Raw genomic sequence first — 14,867 nt, forward strand, 5'->3', positions numbered from 1 at the left:
GCGAGAGAGCATAGGGTGTAGCTTTATGTGATGATCTTTTGTTGTACATTACGGACCCGGTTCCCATGATGGGGAACATATTGGGGCTGTTAAGGGGGTTGGGTGCTTTCTCCGGGCGCAATATGAATTTGGGTAAAAGCAAATGTTTTCCGGTTGCTCTGTCGGAGAAGAGGGTTAACTTGGGGACACTGTCGTTTCATCTGACGAGCTCTCATTTAGATACTTTTAAAAAAAATTTAGAGTGCCCAATTCATTTTTTCCAATTAAGGGGCAATTTAGCGTGGCCAATCCACCTAGCCTGCATAGCTTTTTTTTTTGGGTTGTGGGGGCGAAACCCACGCAAACACTGGGAGAATGTGCAAGCTCCACACGGACAGTGATCCAGAGCCGGGATTGAACTGGGACCTCGGCGCCGTGGGGCAACAGGGCTAACCCACTGCGCCACCGTGCTGCCCATCTCATTTTAGATACTTAGCGGGCCAAGTGGCTCTGGATTGAGGGTGGCTTCAGAAGTTCTATTTTACGAGTTTCGGTAGAAAGGTTAAGGCGGATTCATAGAGGTCGGACAGTCTCCCTCTGTCTCTTGCTGGGCGAGTGAAATCGGTGAAGTGAATATTTTGCCACGGTTTTTGTTTTTATTCCAGTGCCTACCGGTTTCTACCTAAGTCATTTTTGTGGTATGGAATGTTTAATCACTTTGTTTATCTGGGTGGGTAAGAGGGTGAAGCTTCGGAAAAGGGGGACTGGCAGTCTGGGGTTTGGCGCTGCTGAATCTGATGCACTATTACTGGGTGGCGAACATGGAGGAGGTGTTGGGTTGGTGCGGGCATCAGGAGGCAGTCGGGTCAGGATAGAGGCTAGGTCATGTAAGGGGACAGGGCTGCGGGCATGAGTGATGGCTCCGCTGCCGTTTGCTCCGGGAAAACCTTTGGGGAATCCGGTGGTGTTGGAGGCAATTACTGCAGCATTTCAGGACAGAGGTGGGGGGGGGATCAAAGATGACTCCTATTAGGGACAATCACACGTTTGAACCAGCTGGATTGGATCCATGTTTAGAATTTGGGAGGAGAAGAAGGTGGCAGTGAAGGGGATTTATTCCTGGAGGGGCGGTTTGCGAGTCTGGAGGAATTAGCGGAGTACGAGTTAGTGCAGTCGGAGGGGTTCAGATACTTGCAAGTTCGGAATTTTGCTGGGAAGATTTTTCCGACCTTCTTGGTGTTGTCACCGTCATCGTTGGTGGACAAGGTACTGTCATTGGAGGGGGCGGAAGAGGGAAGTACTTTCGGAGTTTATGGAAGATTCTGGCGGAGGACACAGTGACGCTGGAGGGGACGAAGGCCCAAGTGGGAGAATATATTGGGGGTGGGGATTGGAGGAGTTGGTATGGTGTGAAGCCCTGCGGAGAGTGAATGCCACCTCGTCGTGTGCAAGGCTTGGGCTCATACAACTAAAGGGAGGGCATCGGGCACATTTCACAAGAGCTAGGATGAGTTGAGCGTTTGAGGGGGTAAAGAATAGATGTGAATGACAGGAGGGGCCCAGTGCATCATGTACATATGTTCTGGGATGTCCTAAGCTAGTGAACTTCTGAAGTTCCTTCAGCACCATGTTGCCGATCGTACAAAGGGAATGAAATGAAATTGAAAAATTGCTTATTGTCACAAGTAGGCTTCAAATGAAGTTACTTTGAAAAGCCCCTAGTCGCCACATTCCGGCACCTGTTCGGGGGGGGGGCTGGTACGGGAACTGAACCCACGCTGCTGGCCTGCCTTGTCTGCTTTAAAAGCCAGCTATTTAGCCCACTGTACTAAACCAGCCCCTAAATTGGAGTCTGATCACCTAGAGGCCATTTCGGACCTGCCGAAGCTGTAAATGGATGCGGGGGTAGATATCTTAGGCTTCACCTCGCTGATTGCTCACAGGCGGGTTCTGTTGGAGTAGAGGTCCACTTCTCCACCCAGTGCCTCGGCGTGGCTGGGGGATGTCATGGAGTTTATGTACCTTGAGAAAATTAAATATACGTTTGTAGTGATATCATGGTTGTGTTGTAATTCACTGACTAACCACTAGGAGTCCTCAGACTGACTGGAGGAAGCTGGAGAGAGGTTGCTTGTGCATGATCTTACTGTTATTCATCTGTTGTTTTGTATATATTTTACCCACAGTTAATGTTAATAAATCGTTTATAGCTTTAGCTACAAGTGTTCTTGTAATATAGATCAGGCCATCTGACAAGAACATTAAAACGTTGAGAGGTTCGATTGGGAAGGTTTTACAGAAGATGGCAGCCATTTGTCATGTGTTTCAAAGAACTGCTATCCATCAAAAGCTGGGGGTGGGTGTTGTTTACCTGTTTTGTATTTTTATATATCTATATTCAAAAATGTTCAATAAAAATATAAAGAAAAGAATTGACTATTTCTTCAAGCCAAAAACAGTCCTACATTCAGTGGCATCCTGCTTTATAGTATTGTGATGTCCGAATACGCTCCTGTTTTCCTGTAATTTGTCTTTAAGCCCCCCCCCCCCGCACTCCTCCCATCTAGGTCTTGGAGATGTGATGCATCTTTGCTCAGGGATCATATCTATACCTCGTACTTTAAGACTGAATTTGATCTCTTCTACTCAGTAAATTCCTCTCTGGTGTTAGCCCCTCTATCCTGTGGAAGCCTGTAAGATTTATGCTAGAGGGCAAGTCATTTCTTATACGGTCAACAAAAGGCGTAAAATGCTGGAGTGACAACGCCATTGGAAGTCAAATTGACCGAGCAGAGAGAGAGTGTGGCAGGAATCCTAATCGTTCATTGCTGAAAGAAATTAATGCAATTCAAACGGCTCTGGACTCTTTGTTGACTCAACGTGCTGAGAGGAGTTTAAAGTTTGGCAAACAAAAGTTATATGAGTTCGCAAACAAACCGAGTCGTTACCAGGCTTTTTTTCACTGGGAAGAGGGCTGACTCTAGGGCTCTTACCTCTGTGCTAGACTCCGATGATAATAGAATGAATCATGCATGTGTGTGCTCGCCACCCTGGGAGTGTGCATAACAGCTACGTCCTGGCGCACTTGGAGATCCCTGGTGTCTTGGAGGGTGGCGGGTTGACTCGGGGACAAGGGATATCCGCTAAGGTCATGGCTGATGACGCGGTGTGGAGGTCTGAGACTGAGGCAGAGATCCGATACAAGGAGTCCACATTGGCACCCGTTGTCGAGCGGTGGATCAGGCTGCTGAAAACGTGGTTCCAATGCCTTGATCGCTCTGGCGGTGCCTTGCAGTACACTCCAGAGGGTCTCCCGCATTGTGGTGATCTGCTGCACCCTTCACAACCTGGCACAGCAGTGGGGTGACATACTGGAGGAGGAGGCGGAGGGAGGAGGATGAGCTGGAGGAGGTGGTCCAGGAGGGGTTGGATGAGGAGCCCGAAGAGGAGGATGAAGAGCAGGCGACAGCATGGATCCGACATGTCAGGAGGTCCATGGATGCCTTCATCATCTCTCGAATTTCCTAGGACGTGTCCGTCAGCTCAACCCGCCCCCAATTTCCCTCCCTCCCTACCCACCCCCCCCCCCCCCCAATTCTCAGCCATATCTGTCAGTTCTGAGGAAGAACCATGGGCGGGATTCTCCGAGCCCGTGCCGTCTCGGAGAATCGGAGTTGCCGCTGAGACGGCCTCTGCGCCGGGACGCGATTCTCTGGCAACCAGAGAATCGCCGCCAGCTGCGCACGCATGATCGACGTGGCGCCGGTTGGGGGCCGTTGAGAGGCCCCCGTGGCGATTCTCCGCATTCGACCGGCCTAGTTCCCGCCTGCGTGGGTCATGTATGGTTCCACCCAGTAGGAGCTCAGTGTCACGGCTGCGGTGGCCGACCTGGTGCAGGGCGAAGGGATCAGTCTCCGGGGGGGGCCTCCACAATGGCCAGGCCCGTGATCGGGGGCCACCAATCGGCAGGCGTGCGCGATCTTGGGGGGGGGGGGCCTAACTTCTTCCGCACTGGCCCGTTGTGTGGGCCATGTTGTGCAAGCGGCTGCCGCGCCTGTGCGCAGACCCCCGGCGAGCAGTGCAGGGCTGCTTACGGCAGCTGGAGCAGCGCGGAGCACTCCAGCGCCATGCTGGCCCCTGTGGGCAACAGAAGCGCTGGGCCCAGAGGCCCATCGACGCCGGCGTAAAACACTCCGATGTTTACACCGGCGTCAACACTTTAGCCGCGTTTTCACAGAATCCCGGCCCATATTGGACTGGCCACATTAATTCTTGTTTCTCTCTCCACAGATGCTGCCAGACCTGCTGAGTTTTCCCAGCACTTTCTGTATCAGCTCAGCCATGATCCTATGAGGTTGGAGGGGCCGAATTTGGATGCTCCCATGTCATAAAATCAACCTTCAAACGACTTGTGAAATCCCAGGCTGAGGCTGTTGAATAGAAAAATCCTTGGGGGAGAGGGGGGGTTGGAGTTGACTTCACTTCCAGTTTTGCTTTCTTCAAACGCCCAGCAAATGAAAAGAAGGTGGATCTTCCTATTGGAAAAACACAAGAGTGGGTGGGGTCGGTTCCACCTTGCACAGCGACTGGAGAAGAGCAATCCTTGGGAGCACCTCAGCTTGGAATCCCCCCCCCCCCCCCTCCCCTGCTGCCAGGGAAGTGAACCAACTTCAGGGTTGCTCTGAAACTGGCGAGTGAGGCCAGCAGCAGTCCAGGAGGTGTGGCTGGGCGTGAAGGGAGGGAGGGAGGGAGCTGACGACTGAACCGGTATAAATTAAGTTTAACATTGCAACGCAAAACAACAAGCGACGGGAAGAGGAAGAGAGATTTTGACAGGGTGTGAGACAGAGACAGAGACAGAGAGAGAGGAGCGTCTTGTGCCTGCTGCCTTTGCACCGATGCGATAGCCTGCAATGCATTCTGCGAGATGAATGCCTCTGAATTCCGATGCATTTGGGACACCAGCGTATTTTAGTCCTTGGAGGAAGCCCTCGGTCTGATTAAATGGCCACCGCGGCTGAGACAGAACAGAGAAGCGCAGCATGGTAAGTGCTAACAGCGAAAGTGGCTGGCTCTGCAGGGTTTCACAGCGTTACTCAGTCAGGGGCGCTGTGTCTTGCCCAGGAATGGCTGGCATTCCACGGCACCCTGCTAGCTCTCCTGTCAAATGTTGGCTCCCAGCGCAACTACCAGCCCAGACCTGAGCACCATCGCTCTTGCCCATGTCTTCTGGATTAAACAGCATTAAATCGTAAACATGATGTGGAGATGCCGGCGTTGGACTGGGGTGAGCACAGGCAGAAGTCTTACAACACCAGGTTAAAGTCCAACAGGTTTGTTTCGATGTCACTAGCTTTCGGAGCGCTGCTCCTTCCATTTCACCTGAGGAAGGAGCAGTGCTCGGAAAGCTAGTGATTTGAAACAAACCTGTTGGACTTTAACCTGGTGTAAGACATCTTACTTAAATCGTAAAGGGCTAGAGACTGGCCCTTTGGAGAGATCAACAAACAGCAACTACTTGTATTTATCTAGAGCGCTTAACTTAATAAATTTGTCCCGGGTGTTTCACCCGGTGTTTGCCAAAGGAAATTCGACACTTAAGCTACTTTAATGAGACATTTTATTAAAAGCACAATCCTGCAGATGCTGGAAATCAGTACCCAATTCAGAGGTAGGTCATAGTGAGGTAGCAGTGCTAACCATTGTGCCACCGTGCTGCCCTCCAAACGGTTATGGGGAGAAGGCAGGAGAATGGGGGATGAGAAAAATATCAGCCATGATTGAATGGCGGAGCAGACTCGATGGGCCGAGTGGCCTAAATCCACTCCTGTGTCCTATGGTCTGAGGAAAGTAACAGAGGAGAGGGTTTCGGGAGGGAATTCTGGAGCGTAGGACCTAGGTAGCTAAAGGCACGGGGCTCCAGTGGGGCAGGAATTATAATCGGGGGTGTGCCAGTGGCCAGCACAGGAGGCATGCAGAGCTCTTGGAGACTGGAGGAGGGGACAGAGCTATATAGGGGTGAGGCAATGGAGTAATGTGAAAACAAAAGAGAATTTTAAAAGCTGGACCAGGAACCAGTTCTTTGCACAGTGCTGTAAACGATCAGTATTGTCTGGAAGTGATTCATTGGAATAAGAACTCTTCCTACATGACCATCAATGCAAGCACATTTCACATAAGAGGATTTCATGACTTTTGATTTTTTTAAAAATTCTTTTGTGGGATGTGGGCATTGCCAGCTAAATGTGGGCATTTATTGCCCATCCCTAATTGCCCAGAAATTGATTGGCATGCCAGGCTGTTTTAGAGGCCATTTGCGGATCTGAAGTCACATAGTCATACACTGTAGGAGGGGCATTTTGGCCCATCGATCTGCACTGCCAAAACGATCCTAAATCCACATTAATCCCACTTTCCAGAATACCAGCCCCGTTGCCTTGAATATTACAACATTTCAAGTACTCATCCACGTACCTTTCAAAGGCTGTGAGGTTTCCTGTGTCTACCACCCTCCCAGGCTGTGCACTCCAGACTCCCACCACCCTCTGGGTGAAAGCTTTTCCTCAAATCGCCTCGAAACCTCCTGCCCCTCACCTTAAAGTTATGCCCCCATATTATTTTTTTAAAACTAAATTTAGAGCACCCAATTCATTTTTTCCAATTAAGGGGCAATTTAGCGTGGCCAATCCACCTACCCTGCACATCTTTGGGTTGTGGGGGCGAAACCCATGCAAACACGGGGAGAATGTGCAAACTCCACACGGACAGAGAAACTGAGCCGGGATCAAACCTGGGACCTCGGCGCTGTGAGGCAGCAGTGCTAACCACGGTGCCACCTTGCTCCCCTCTGCCCCCTTATTATTGACCCTTCAGCTAAGGGGAACAGCTGCTTCCTAAACACCCTGTCCATTCCCCGTATAATCTTATACATCTCAGTTAGTTCCCCCCTCAGCCTCCTCTGTTCTAGGGGCTGTTTAGCACAGGGCTAAATTGCTGGCTTTGGAAGCAGACCAAGGCAGGCCAGCAGCACGGTTCAATTCCCGTAACAGCCTCCCCGAACAGGCGCTGGAATGTGGCGACTAGGGGCTTTTCACAGTAACTTAATTTGAAGCCTACTTGTGACAATAAGCGATTTTCATTTCATTCATTTCATTTCTAAAGAAAACATCCCCAGCCTAACCAGCCTCTCTTCAGAGCTGAAATGCTCCATCCCAGGCAGCAACCTGGTGAATCTCCTCTGCACCCTCTCCAGTGCAATCACATCCTTCATGTGTGCCGAGGTACAGTGGAAAGTATTGTTCTGCATACAGGCGGCCAGAACTGCACACCAAACTCAAGCTGTGGCCTAACCAAAGTTTTGTACAGCTCCAACATAAGCTGATAAAGACAAGTATCCCCTATGCCTTCTTAACTACCCTATTAACCTGTCCTGCCACCTTCAGGGATCTGTGGGACAGGTAGGTCAGATCAGGTAAGGATGGCAGATTTCTTTCCCTTAAGGGCATTAGTGAAGCAGATGGGTATTTATGAAAATTGGCAATGGTTTGCTGGTCATTATTAGACTCCTACATGTATTCAAATTTCACCATCTGCCATGGTAGGACTCGCATCCATGTCCCCAGAGCATTACCCTGGGCTGCTGGATTACCAGTCCAGTGACAATACCTCTACCTCCCCGAATTTTGACACTTTTGTCATGTACTGCTGTCATTGAAGTAACGTAATTACTTTTTCTCCGAATTTTACTTTAAATACTTCAGAAGATGCCCATGGAGCGACACAATTAGTTGACAGCAATTCCTTCTCTCTGCCATGGACAACCATTTGTTGACCCTAAATTCTCCAATCCCCACCCCAATGGGAGGACCATTGAGATGGAGGACCACCCCCACAAGTTTCAGGGTGACCCCCAGTGTGGAAATATTGGGGGAACTCTTTACCTCTCCTTACCCCCCCCCCCCCCCACCCCCCGCACTGTCATAAGAGCTCTCTCCTCTCCCCCACCCCACCACACATTAGGGGGACCCCCCCCCCAGTGGAGGAGGGTTACTCTTCGGCAGTGCCCACTTGGCAGTGCCAGGTGGCAGTGCCTACCCTTGGCCCTACCCCCCCAGGCCTCCAGGCACCTCCACATCCGCATCCCCCACGTGGTCAATATGATTGATTTTTGCTTTTGAAAGCCAATAGTGATTCACGCCATGTGATGTCATGCTGCCGGGGGTGGGAGGGGAGGATCCATCACGGGCGAACGCTCCGGCATATAGCCGTTTAGGTACATTTAAATTTATTAAAATTAATGGAAATCAGGATCACGTTCTTTAGTGGAGCATTCGCAAACAGAATTTGACACCGAGGCCTAAAATGGAGGTATTGAGAGAGGTGACGAAAAGTGTGCAATGCTCAAAAAGGGAAGTTTCAAGGAATGCTGTTGGGACAGAGATGTTAAGGGAGAGGATTCTGCTGCTGTTGACATTTAACGCTGCCTTGTTTACATCACAACAGTCATGCCAAAGCCAGGATTACTGCTGGAAGGAGCTCTATGATGTGAAATGTAACATTCTACATTCTTCACAACCTTTCTCATTCCAAGCCCCCAAAAATGTAATTGTCACCGTGCCTGATCTCACCTCCTTTCTGGTAAAACAACACAAAAACCCAGGTTTCCAGTTGATGCTGGCTCCCTCCAGCAGTAATCCTGGCTTCGGCATGACTGTTGTGATGTAAACAAGGCAGTGTTGGGCGGCACTTGGCACCGTGGTTAGCACTGCTGCCTACGGCGCTGAGGACCCGGGTTTGAATCCCGGCCCTGGGTCACTGTCCGTGTGGAGTTTTCACATTTCTCCCCGTGTCTGCGTGGCTTTCACCCCCACACCCCAAAGATCTGCAGGCGAGGTGGATTGGCCATGCTAAATTGCCGCTAAATTGTCTCCATTTTAAGCCTCAGCGTCAAACTTGGTTTGATAATGCTCCAGGACACTTTGCAATGTCAAAGACACTACACAAATGCAAGTTGTTGTTGTTGTCGACGCAGTACCACACTGATAGCCCCAATCTGGGACCCGTGGAATTTCTCCTCCCTTCCATTTCCCACCTATATTGTAGGAATTTTGTAAATAAGTTTTTTTTTGAACAAAGAACAAAGAAAAATACAGCACAGGAACAGGCCCTTCGGCCCTCCAAGCCTGTGCCGACCATGCTGCCCATCTAAACTAAAATCTTCTACACTTCCTGGGTCCGTATCCCTCTATTCCCATCCTATTCATGTATTTGTCAAGATGCCCCTTAAATGTCACTATCGTCCCTGCTTCCACCACCTCCCCCGGCAGCAAGTTCCAGGCACCCACTGCTCTCTGTGTAAAAAAAAAAAAACCAACTTGCCTTGTGCATCTCTAAACCTTGCCCCTCGCATCCTAAACCTATGCCCCCTAGTAATTGACCCCTCTACCCTGGGAAAAAGCCTCTGACTATCCATTTTGCATGAGTATTCTGAAACATTGCCACTATCCTCCTGAAGAAATGTTTTCAACATTTCAGTGTGGAGGGTACTTTATTCTACTGAAGAGAATTAAGTCTGTTTGCATTTGCTACATTGGAGTATACTGATCTTACTGTATTAGGCTGAAGGACTCTGTATAGACTTCAAACTGGAGCATTCAAATCACCAGCTATAAGAAGAGAGTTTTTTTCTTTAAAATTGTCAGGATTTTTTTTCTCTCCCTCACGAAGATCATAAATTATAGTTGAATAATGGCTGCCTTTGGCTCCATCCCCAAGTCCCCATTGAATGAATGTAGACAGCGATTGTTACAAAACTATTTGCCTGAGGAGAGCATCACAGTTAGAACCATAGAATTCCTGCCGTGCAGAAGGAGGCACCTTGGCAGACTGGTACAAAAGGTGAAGTCACATGGTATCAGAAGTGAGGTGGCAAGATGGATACAGAACTGGCTTAGTCACAAAAGGCAGAGGGTAGCAGTAGAAGGGTGTTTTTCTGACTGGAAAGTTGTGACTAGTTTTGTTCCACAGGGATCAGTGCTGGGGCTACTGTTCTTTGTGGTGTACATAAACAATTTGGAGGAAAATGTAGCCAGTCTGATTAGTAAGTTCACAGATGACACCAAGGTTGGTGGAGTGGCAGATAGTGTTGAGGATTGTCATAGGATACAGCAGGACATAGATAGGTTGGAGACTTGCGCAGACAAATGGCAAATTGAGTTTAATCCGGACAAATGTGAGGTAATGCATTTTGGTAGATCTAACATAGAGGGGAACTATACCGTAAATGGCAAATCTCTTAGGAATATAGAAAGTCAGAGAGATCTGGGCGTACATGTCCACAGATCTTTGAAAGTGGCAACACAAGTGGGCAAGGTATTCAAGAAAGCAAATGGAATGCTTGCCTTCATTGGATGGGGCATTGAGTATAAAAACTGACAAGTCATGCTACAGTTGTATAGAACCTTGGTAAGGCCAGACTTGGAATATTGCGCGCAATTCTGGCCGCCACACTACCAGAAGAATGTGGAGGCTTTGGAGAGGGTGCATAGGAGGTTTACCAGGATGTTGCCTGGTCTGGAGGGTGTTAGCTATGCGGAGAGGCTGAATAGACTCGGACTGTTTTCATTAGAATGACGGAGGTTGAGGGGTGACCTGATAGAGGTCTACATGATTATGAGGGGCATGGATAGAGTGGATGGGAAGGCACTCTTTCCCAGGGTGGAGGGGTCAGTCACTCGGGGCATCGGTTTAAGGTCCATGGGGCATAGTTTAGAGGAGATGTGCGAAGCAGGTTTTTTTACCCAGAGGGTGGTGAGTGCCTGGAACGCGTTGCCAGGGGAGGTCGTGGAAGCAGATACATTAACGGCATTCAAAAGGCATCTTGACAAACACATGGATAGGATGGGTATAGAGGGATACGGCACAAGGAAGTGCTGAGGGTTTTGGCAAAGGTTGGTATCAGGACCGGTATAGGCTTGGAGGGCCGAAGGGCCTGTTCCTGTGCTGTATTGTTCTTTGTTCTTTGAGGCCATTTGGTCCATTGAGTCTGCAGCAACCCTCTGAAAGAGCACCCTACCTAGGCCCAATCCGCCACCCTACCCCCATAACCCCACCTAACCTGCACTTCTCTGGACACTAAGGGGCAATTTAACATGGCCAAACCACCTAACCTGCACATCTTTGGACTGATCCTGTCGCCATGCCACATTATACATAAGCACTTGTTCTGTAAGACCACTGAAACATCTTAGTAATTTGTGTTCAATGATTAAATCAGCAATGTTGAGGCCAGCTATAACAATTCTCAGATAAAAGCAAATTATTGCGGATGCTGGAATCTGAGACAGAAACAGAAAATACTGGACAATCTCAGCAGGTCAGCACATATTTTATCTCTGTTATGTGCCACCATCAGCACCCTTCTTAGCCTTGATCACCCCCATTTACATTCCTTTTGTCTTCTGTCCTCGATATCTTTGCCTAGCTCCCCCTATCGCTGGCCCCCTATCCGGCCCCACCGCTCCATGAACTCTTGCCCCTCCACTACAGTATAAATCTGACCCCATTTCCAGTTCTCTCGAGCTTTGACAAAGAGTCATCCAGACTCAAAGCATCAGCTCCCTTCTCAAACTCCACACAGACAGTGACCCGGGGCAGGGATTGAACCCAGGTCCTCAGCGCCAATAAGCAGCAGTGCTAAACACTGCACCGCCCATACATTACCAGTTCTTAACACATGTTAAATGTTAAACTTGTAAGAGTAAAACAAGTACAGGGGATTACATAAAATTTACAGAACAGAAACAGGCTAATTGGTCAATTCTGGTATGTATGCTCCACATGGGCCTTCTCCCATCCTAACAATAAATCCTTTCATTTAATCTGCCTCATGTACTGTTCTATTTGCCCCGTAAATAGGTTTGTGCTATTTGCCTCACCTGCACCAGTCAAAAACAAACTGATAACCTTTCCCAGTGGCTGGCCGTGGTTTACTCAACACATTCCATGCAGGTAGCACAGTGGTTAGCACTGTTGTTTCACAGCTCCAGGGTCCCAGGTTCGATTCCCGTCTTGAGTCACTGTCTGCACGTTCTCCCCGTGTCTGCGTGGGTTTCCTCCGGGTGCTCCGGTTTCCTCCCACAAGTCCCGAAAGACGTGCTTGTTAGGTGAATTGTTTTTTCTGAATTCTCCCTCTGCGTACCCAAACAGGCGGCGGAATGTGGCGACTAGGGGCTTTTCATAGTAACTTCATTGCAGTGTTAATGTAAGCCTACTTGCGACAATAAAGATTATTATTATATGAGCTAATCGTTCCAACACCCATTTGGTGAAAGCAGTTTAACTTGGCACCAACTAGGAATTAGATACATGTGGTTGAACAAGGCACTCCAAGTTAGCAATTGAACAGTTTGAGTCTTGTGAAGGGATGTGTGTGGGTGTTGGGGAATATAGGGGTGGGGGTGGGAGGGTTCAGGGGGGGGGGGGGGGGGGGGGGTCCCGGGTCCGTTTCCCAACCTTCATTAAATATTCGTAATTAATACTGCTTTATTCCTAGTTGCTGTTTATCTCTTGTTGTCCATGAGGGGGAGCCACACTACATCAGAACACTGCCAGTAACTTACTCATAGTCTTGCATCTTTCTAAATAGAGGAGCTAAAATGCCTCTTATTTGTTTTTTAAAAGATCAGAATGCACAGAATTCGGCCAGGCGTTCCCTGCAAGGATCGTATCTGCACATGATGTAGTGCTTGGAAGAGTTCGGGATATTCTCATCCAATCTGGTGTTGAAACAAACGGCCAATGTTTTATCAAATCTTCACATTAATGGTGATCACAAGATTAGAACGCATAGGGGGAGGTCATTCGGTGCTCAGCTCATCTTTCCAGAAATACCTTCAGCCTTCCTATTGTGCCACCCAGTTATTTATTAAACCAGTGCATTTGTTTACCAGTACAATTGTTCAGGACCTCCAAAAACAATCTGCATTTCTGTAGTGCCTTTCATAGAATCATTTAATCTCAATGCAGTAAAAGATCCCAAGGTGCTTCATAGGAGTGCCATTGGCTAGACTGTCATTGGCTAGACTGTCAGTCCATTGGAGACTATGAATTAATGTTGACCACTTTTTGTGTATTTTATTTATTGTAGTGTCAGTCAATGTCCCCTACTCATAGAATCATAGAAACCCTACAGTGCAGAAGGAGGTCATTCGGCCCATCGAGTCCGCACCGACCCTCTGAAAGAGCACCCTGACCCAGGCCCACTCCATCGCGGCCCCACCTCAACTGCACATCTTTGGACTGTGGGAGGAAACCGGAGCACCCGGAGGAAACCCACGCAGACACGGACAGAACGTGCAGACTCCACAGAGACAGTGACCCAAGCTGGAAATCGAACCTAGGACCCTGGAGCTGTGAAGCAGTAGTGCTAACCATTGTACCACCGTGTCGCCCCCCCCAATCTTATTTTTAAAAAATATTTGTAAAATGGCAAAGTACCGGCATATAATCATTAGCGACAATGTCAACCATAAAATATTTTTTGTTTTGTGAACCCATCAGCTCTCCTTGCAGGAGATGAAAGATATGCGGCAATTAAAGATTCCATCTACTGTGATAAATGAGATGAGTAATACCATACTGGTTATGGCAGGTTGTGAAATCATGGGATTTGTCACATGCTGACACATTATGACCAGTCATTAGCCTCGAGCTACAAAGGTCCCAAAAAAAGACTGCTTTTTAAAGCTAATTTCACTGGTTACTAGGCTCCGACTTCAAATATAATTTGTTGAATTCTTACAGAAATGTGCTTTCTCCCAAAGAAGTGAAGGAATTGAAGAATCTGCAGAGGTAAATGGAAGAACATTTTGGGGCGGAGGTGTGAGGGAAGATTTTGGTTACACCATGGGCCAAATGCCTGTAGAATTCTGCAGATGTAACTTTTTTTTTAATGAAAATCTTTTCACTGGCTTTTCTCATATTTATAAACAGTTGTTACTTATATACATTACATTTTTCTAGCCCGCGCTAATCTGCTTTATTTTACAGAGAGGTTTGTTTTGTCCTTCATTTGACTAACTGTACGTACATTTTGCTCCACTCTGGATTGGTCTATGATTCCCCCCCACCGCCCCCCCCCCCCCATTGGTTTCAGCACCCTTCCTCTTCTCTTGTGGTTTCCCCATTCCCTCCACCCCCCCACCCCCGGGTTGCGCAGTCCTTTGGTTCTTCATCTTTTTTTTTTTCCCCCTGGCTTACTCCTCGTTGCTGGCCTCGAACAGGTTTTGGAACAGGCCGACGATCTGCCCCCAAGTATCCAGGAAGCCTTCCTCTGACCCTCGGATGGCGTACTTAATCTTCTCCAGGTGGAGAAATTCCGAGAGGTCAGCGAGCCAGTCTGCAGCTGTGGGTGGTGCTGCCGATCGCCAGAAGGGCAGGATTCTCCGGCGTGCGATTAGGGAAGCGAAAGCAAGGGCGGTGGCCCCCTTCCCCATGTGTAACTCTGGCTGCTCCGATACCCCGAAGATTGCCACTATCGGGCATGGCTTCACCCTCACCCCCACAACCTCGGACATTGCATCGGAGAAGGCCGCCCAGAGCCCAGCAAGCCTGGGGCAAGCCCAAAACATGTGGGTGTGGTTGGCCGGGCCCCTCTGGCACCGTTCACATTTGTCCTCCACCTCCGGGAAGAACCTGCTCATTCGGGTTCTGGTCAGGTGCGCTCTGTGCACCACTTTGAGCTACATTAAGCTCAGCCTTGCGCAGGAGGAGGTGGAGCTCACCCCGCTCAGTGCTTCGCTCCAGAGTCCCCACCCTACCTCTGTCCCCAGTTCGTCCTCCCATTTTTGTCTGGTCCTGTCCAGTGGTGTTCGGGCTCTGTCCAGTAG

The 14,867-nt window shown here is 49.0% G+C and overlaps 1 protein-coding gene across 2 annotated transcripts in view; it reads left to right on the forward strand.

The window, feature by feature from the left end:
* The first annotated feature begins 4,742 nt into the window (after positions 1-4,742).
* The window catches only part of hps4 (HPS4 biogenesis of lysosomal organelles complex 3 subunit 2), a 65,012-nt gene continuing 54,887 nt past the window's right edge, over positions 4,743-14,867 (forward strand). The window contains exon 1 of one of the 2 annotated variants that reach the window (XR_011935093.1): positions 4,743-5,024. Coding sequence is in view for 1 of the 2 variants with exons in the window: in XM_072475969.1 (XP_072332070.1) it covers positions 4,984-5,024 (41 nt within the window). In the remaining variant the exon portion in view is untranslated. The remainder of the gene's footprint in view (positions 5,025-14,867) is intronic. The other variant, XM_072475969.1, reaches the window with a different exon arrangement.

The sequence above is a fragment of the Scyliorhinus torazame genome, chromosome 1, assembly GCF_047496885.1.
Source record: "Scyliorhinus torazame isolate Kashiwa2021f chromosome 1, sScyTor2.1, whole genome shotgun sequence".
NCBI classification, from domain to species: domain Eukaryota; kingdom Metazoa; phylum Chordata; class Chondrichthyes; order Carcharhiniformes; family Scyliorhinidae; genus Scyliorhinus; species Scyliorhinus torazame.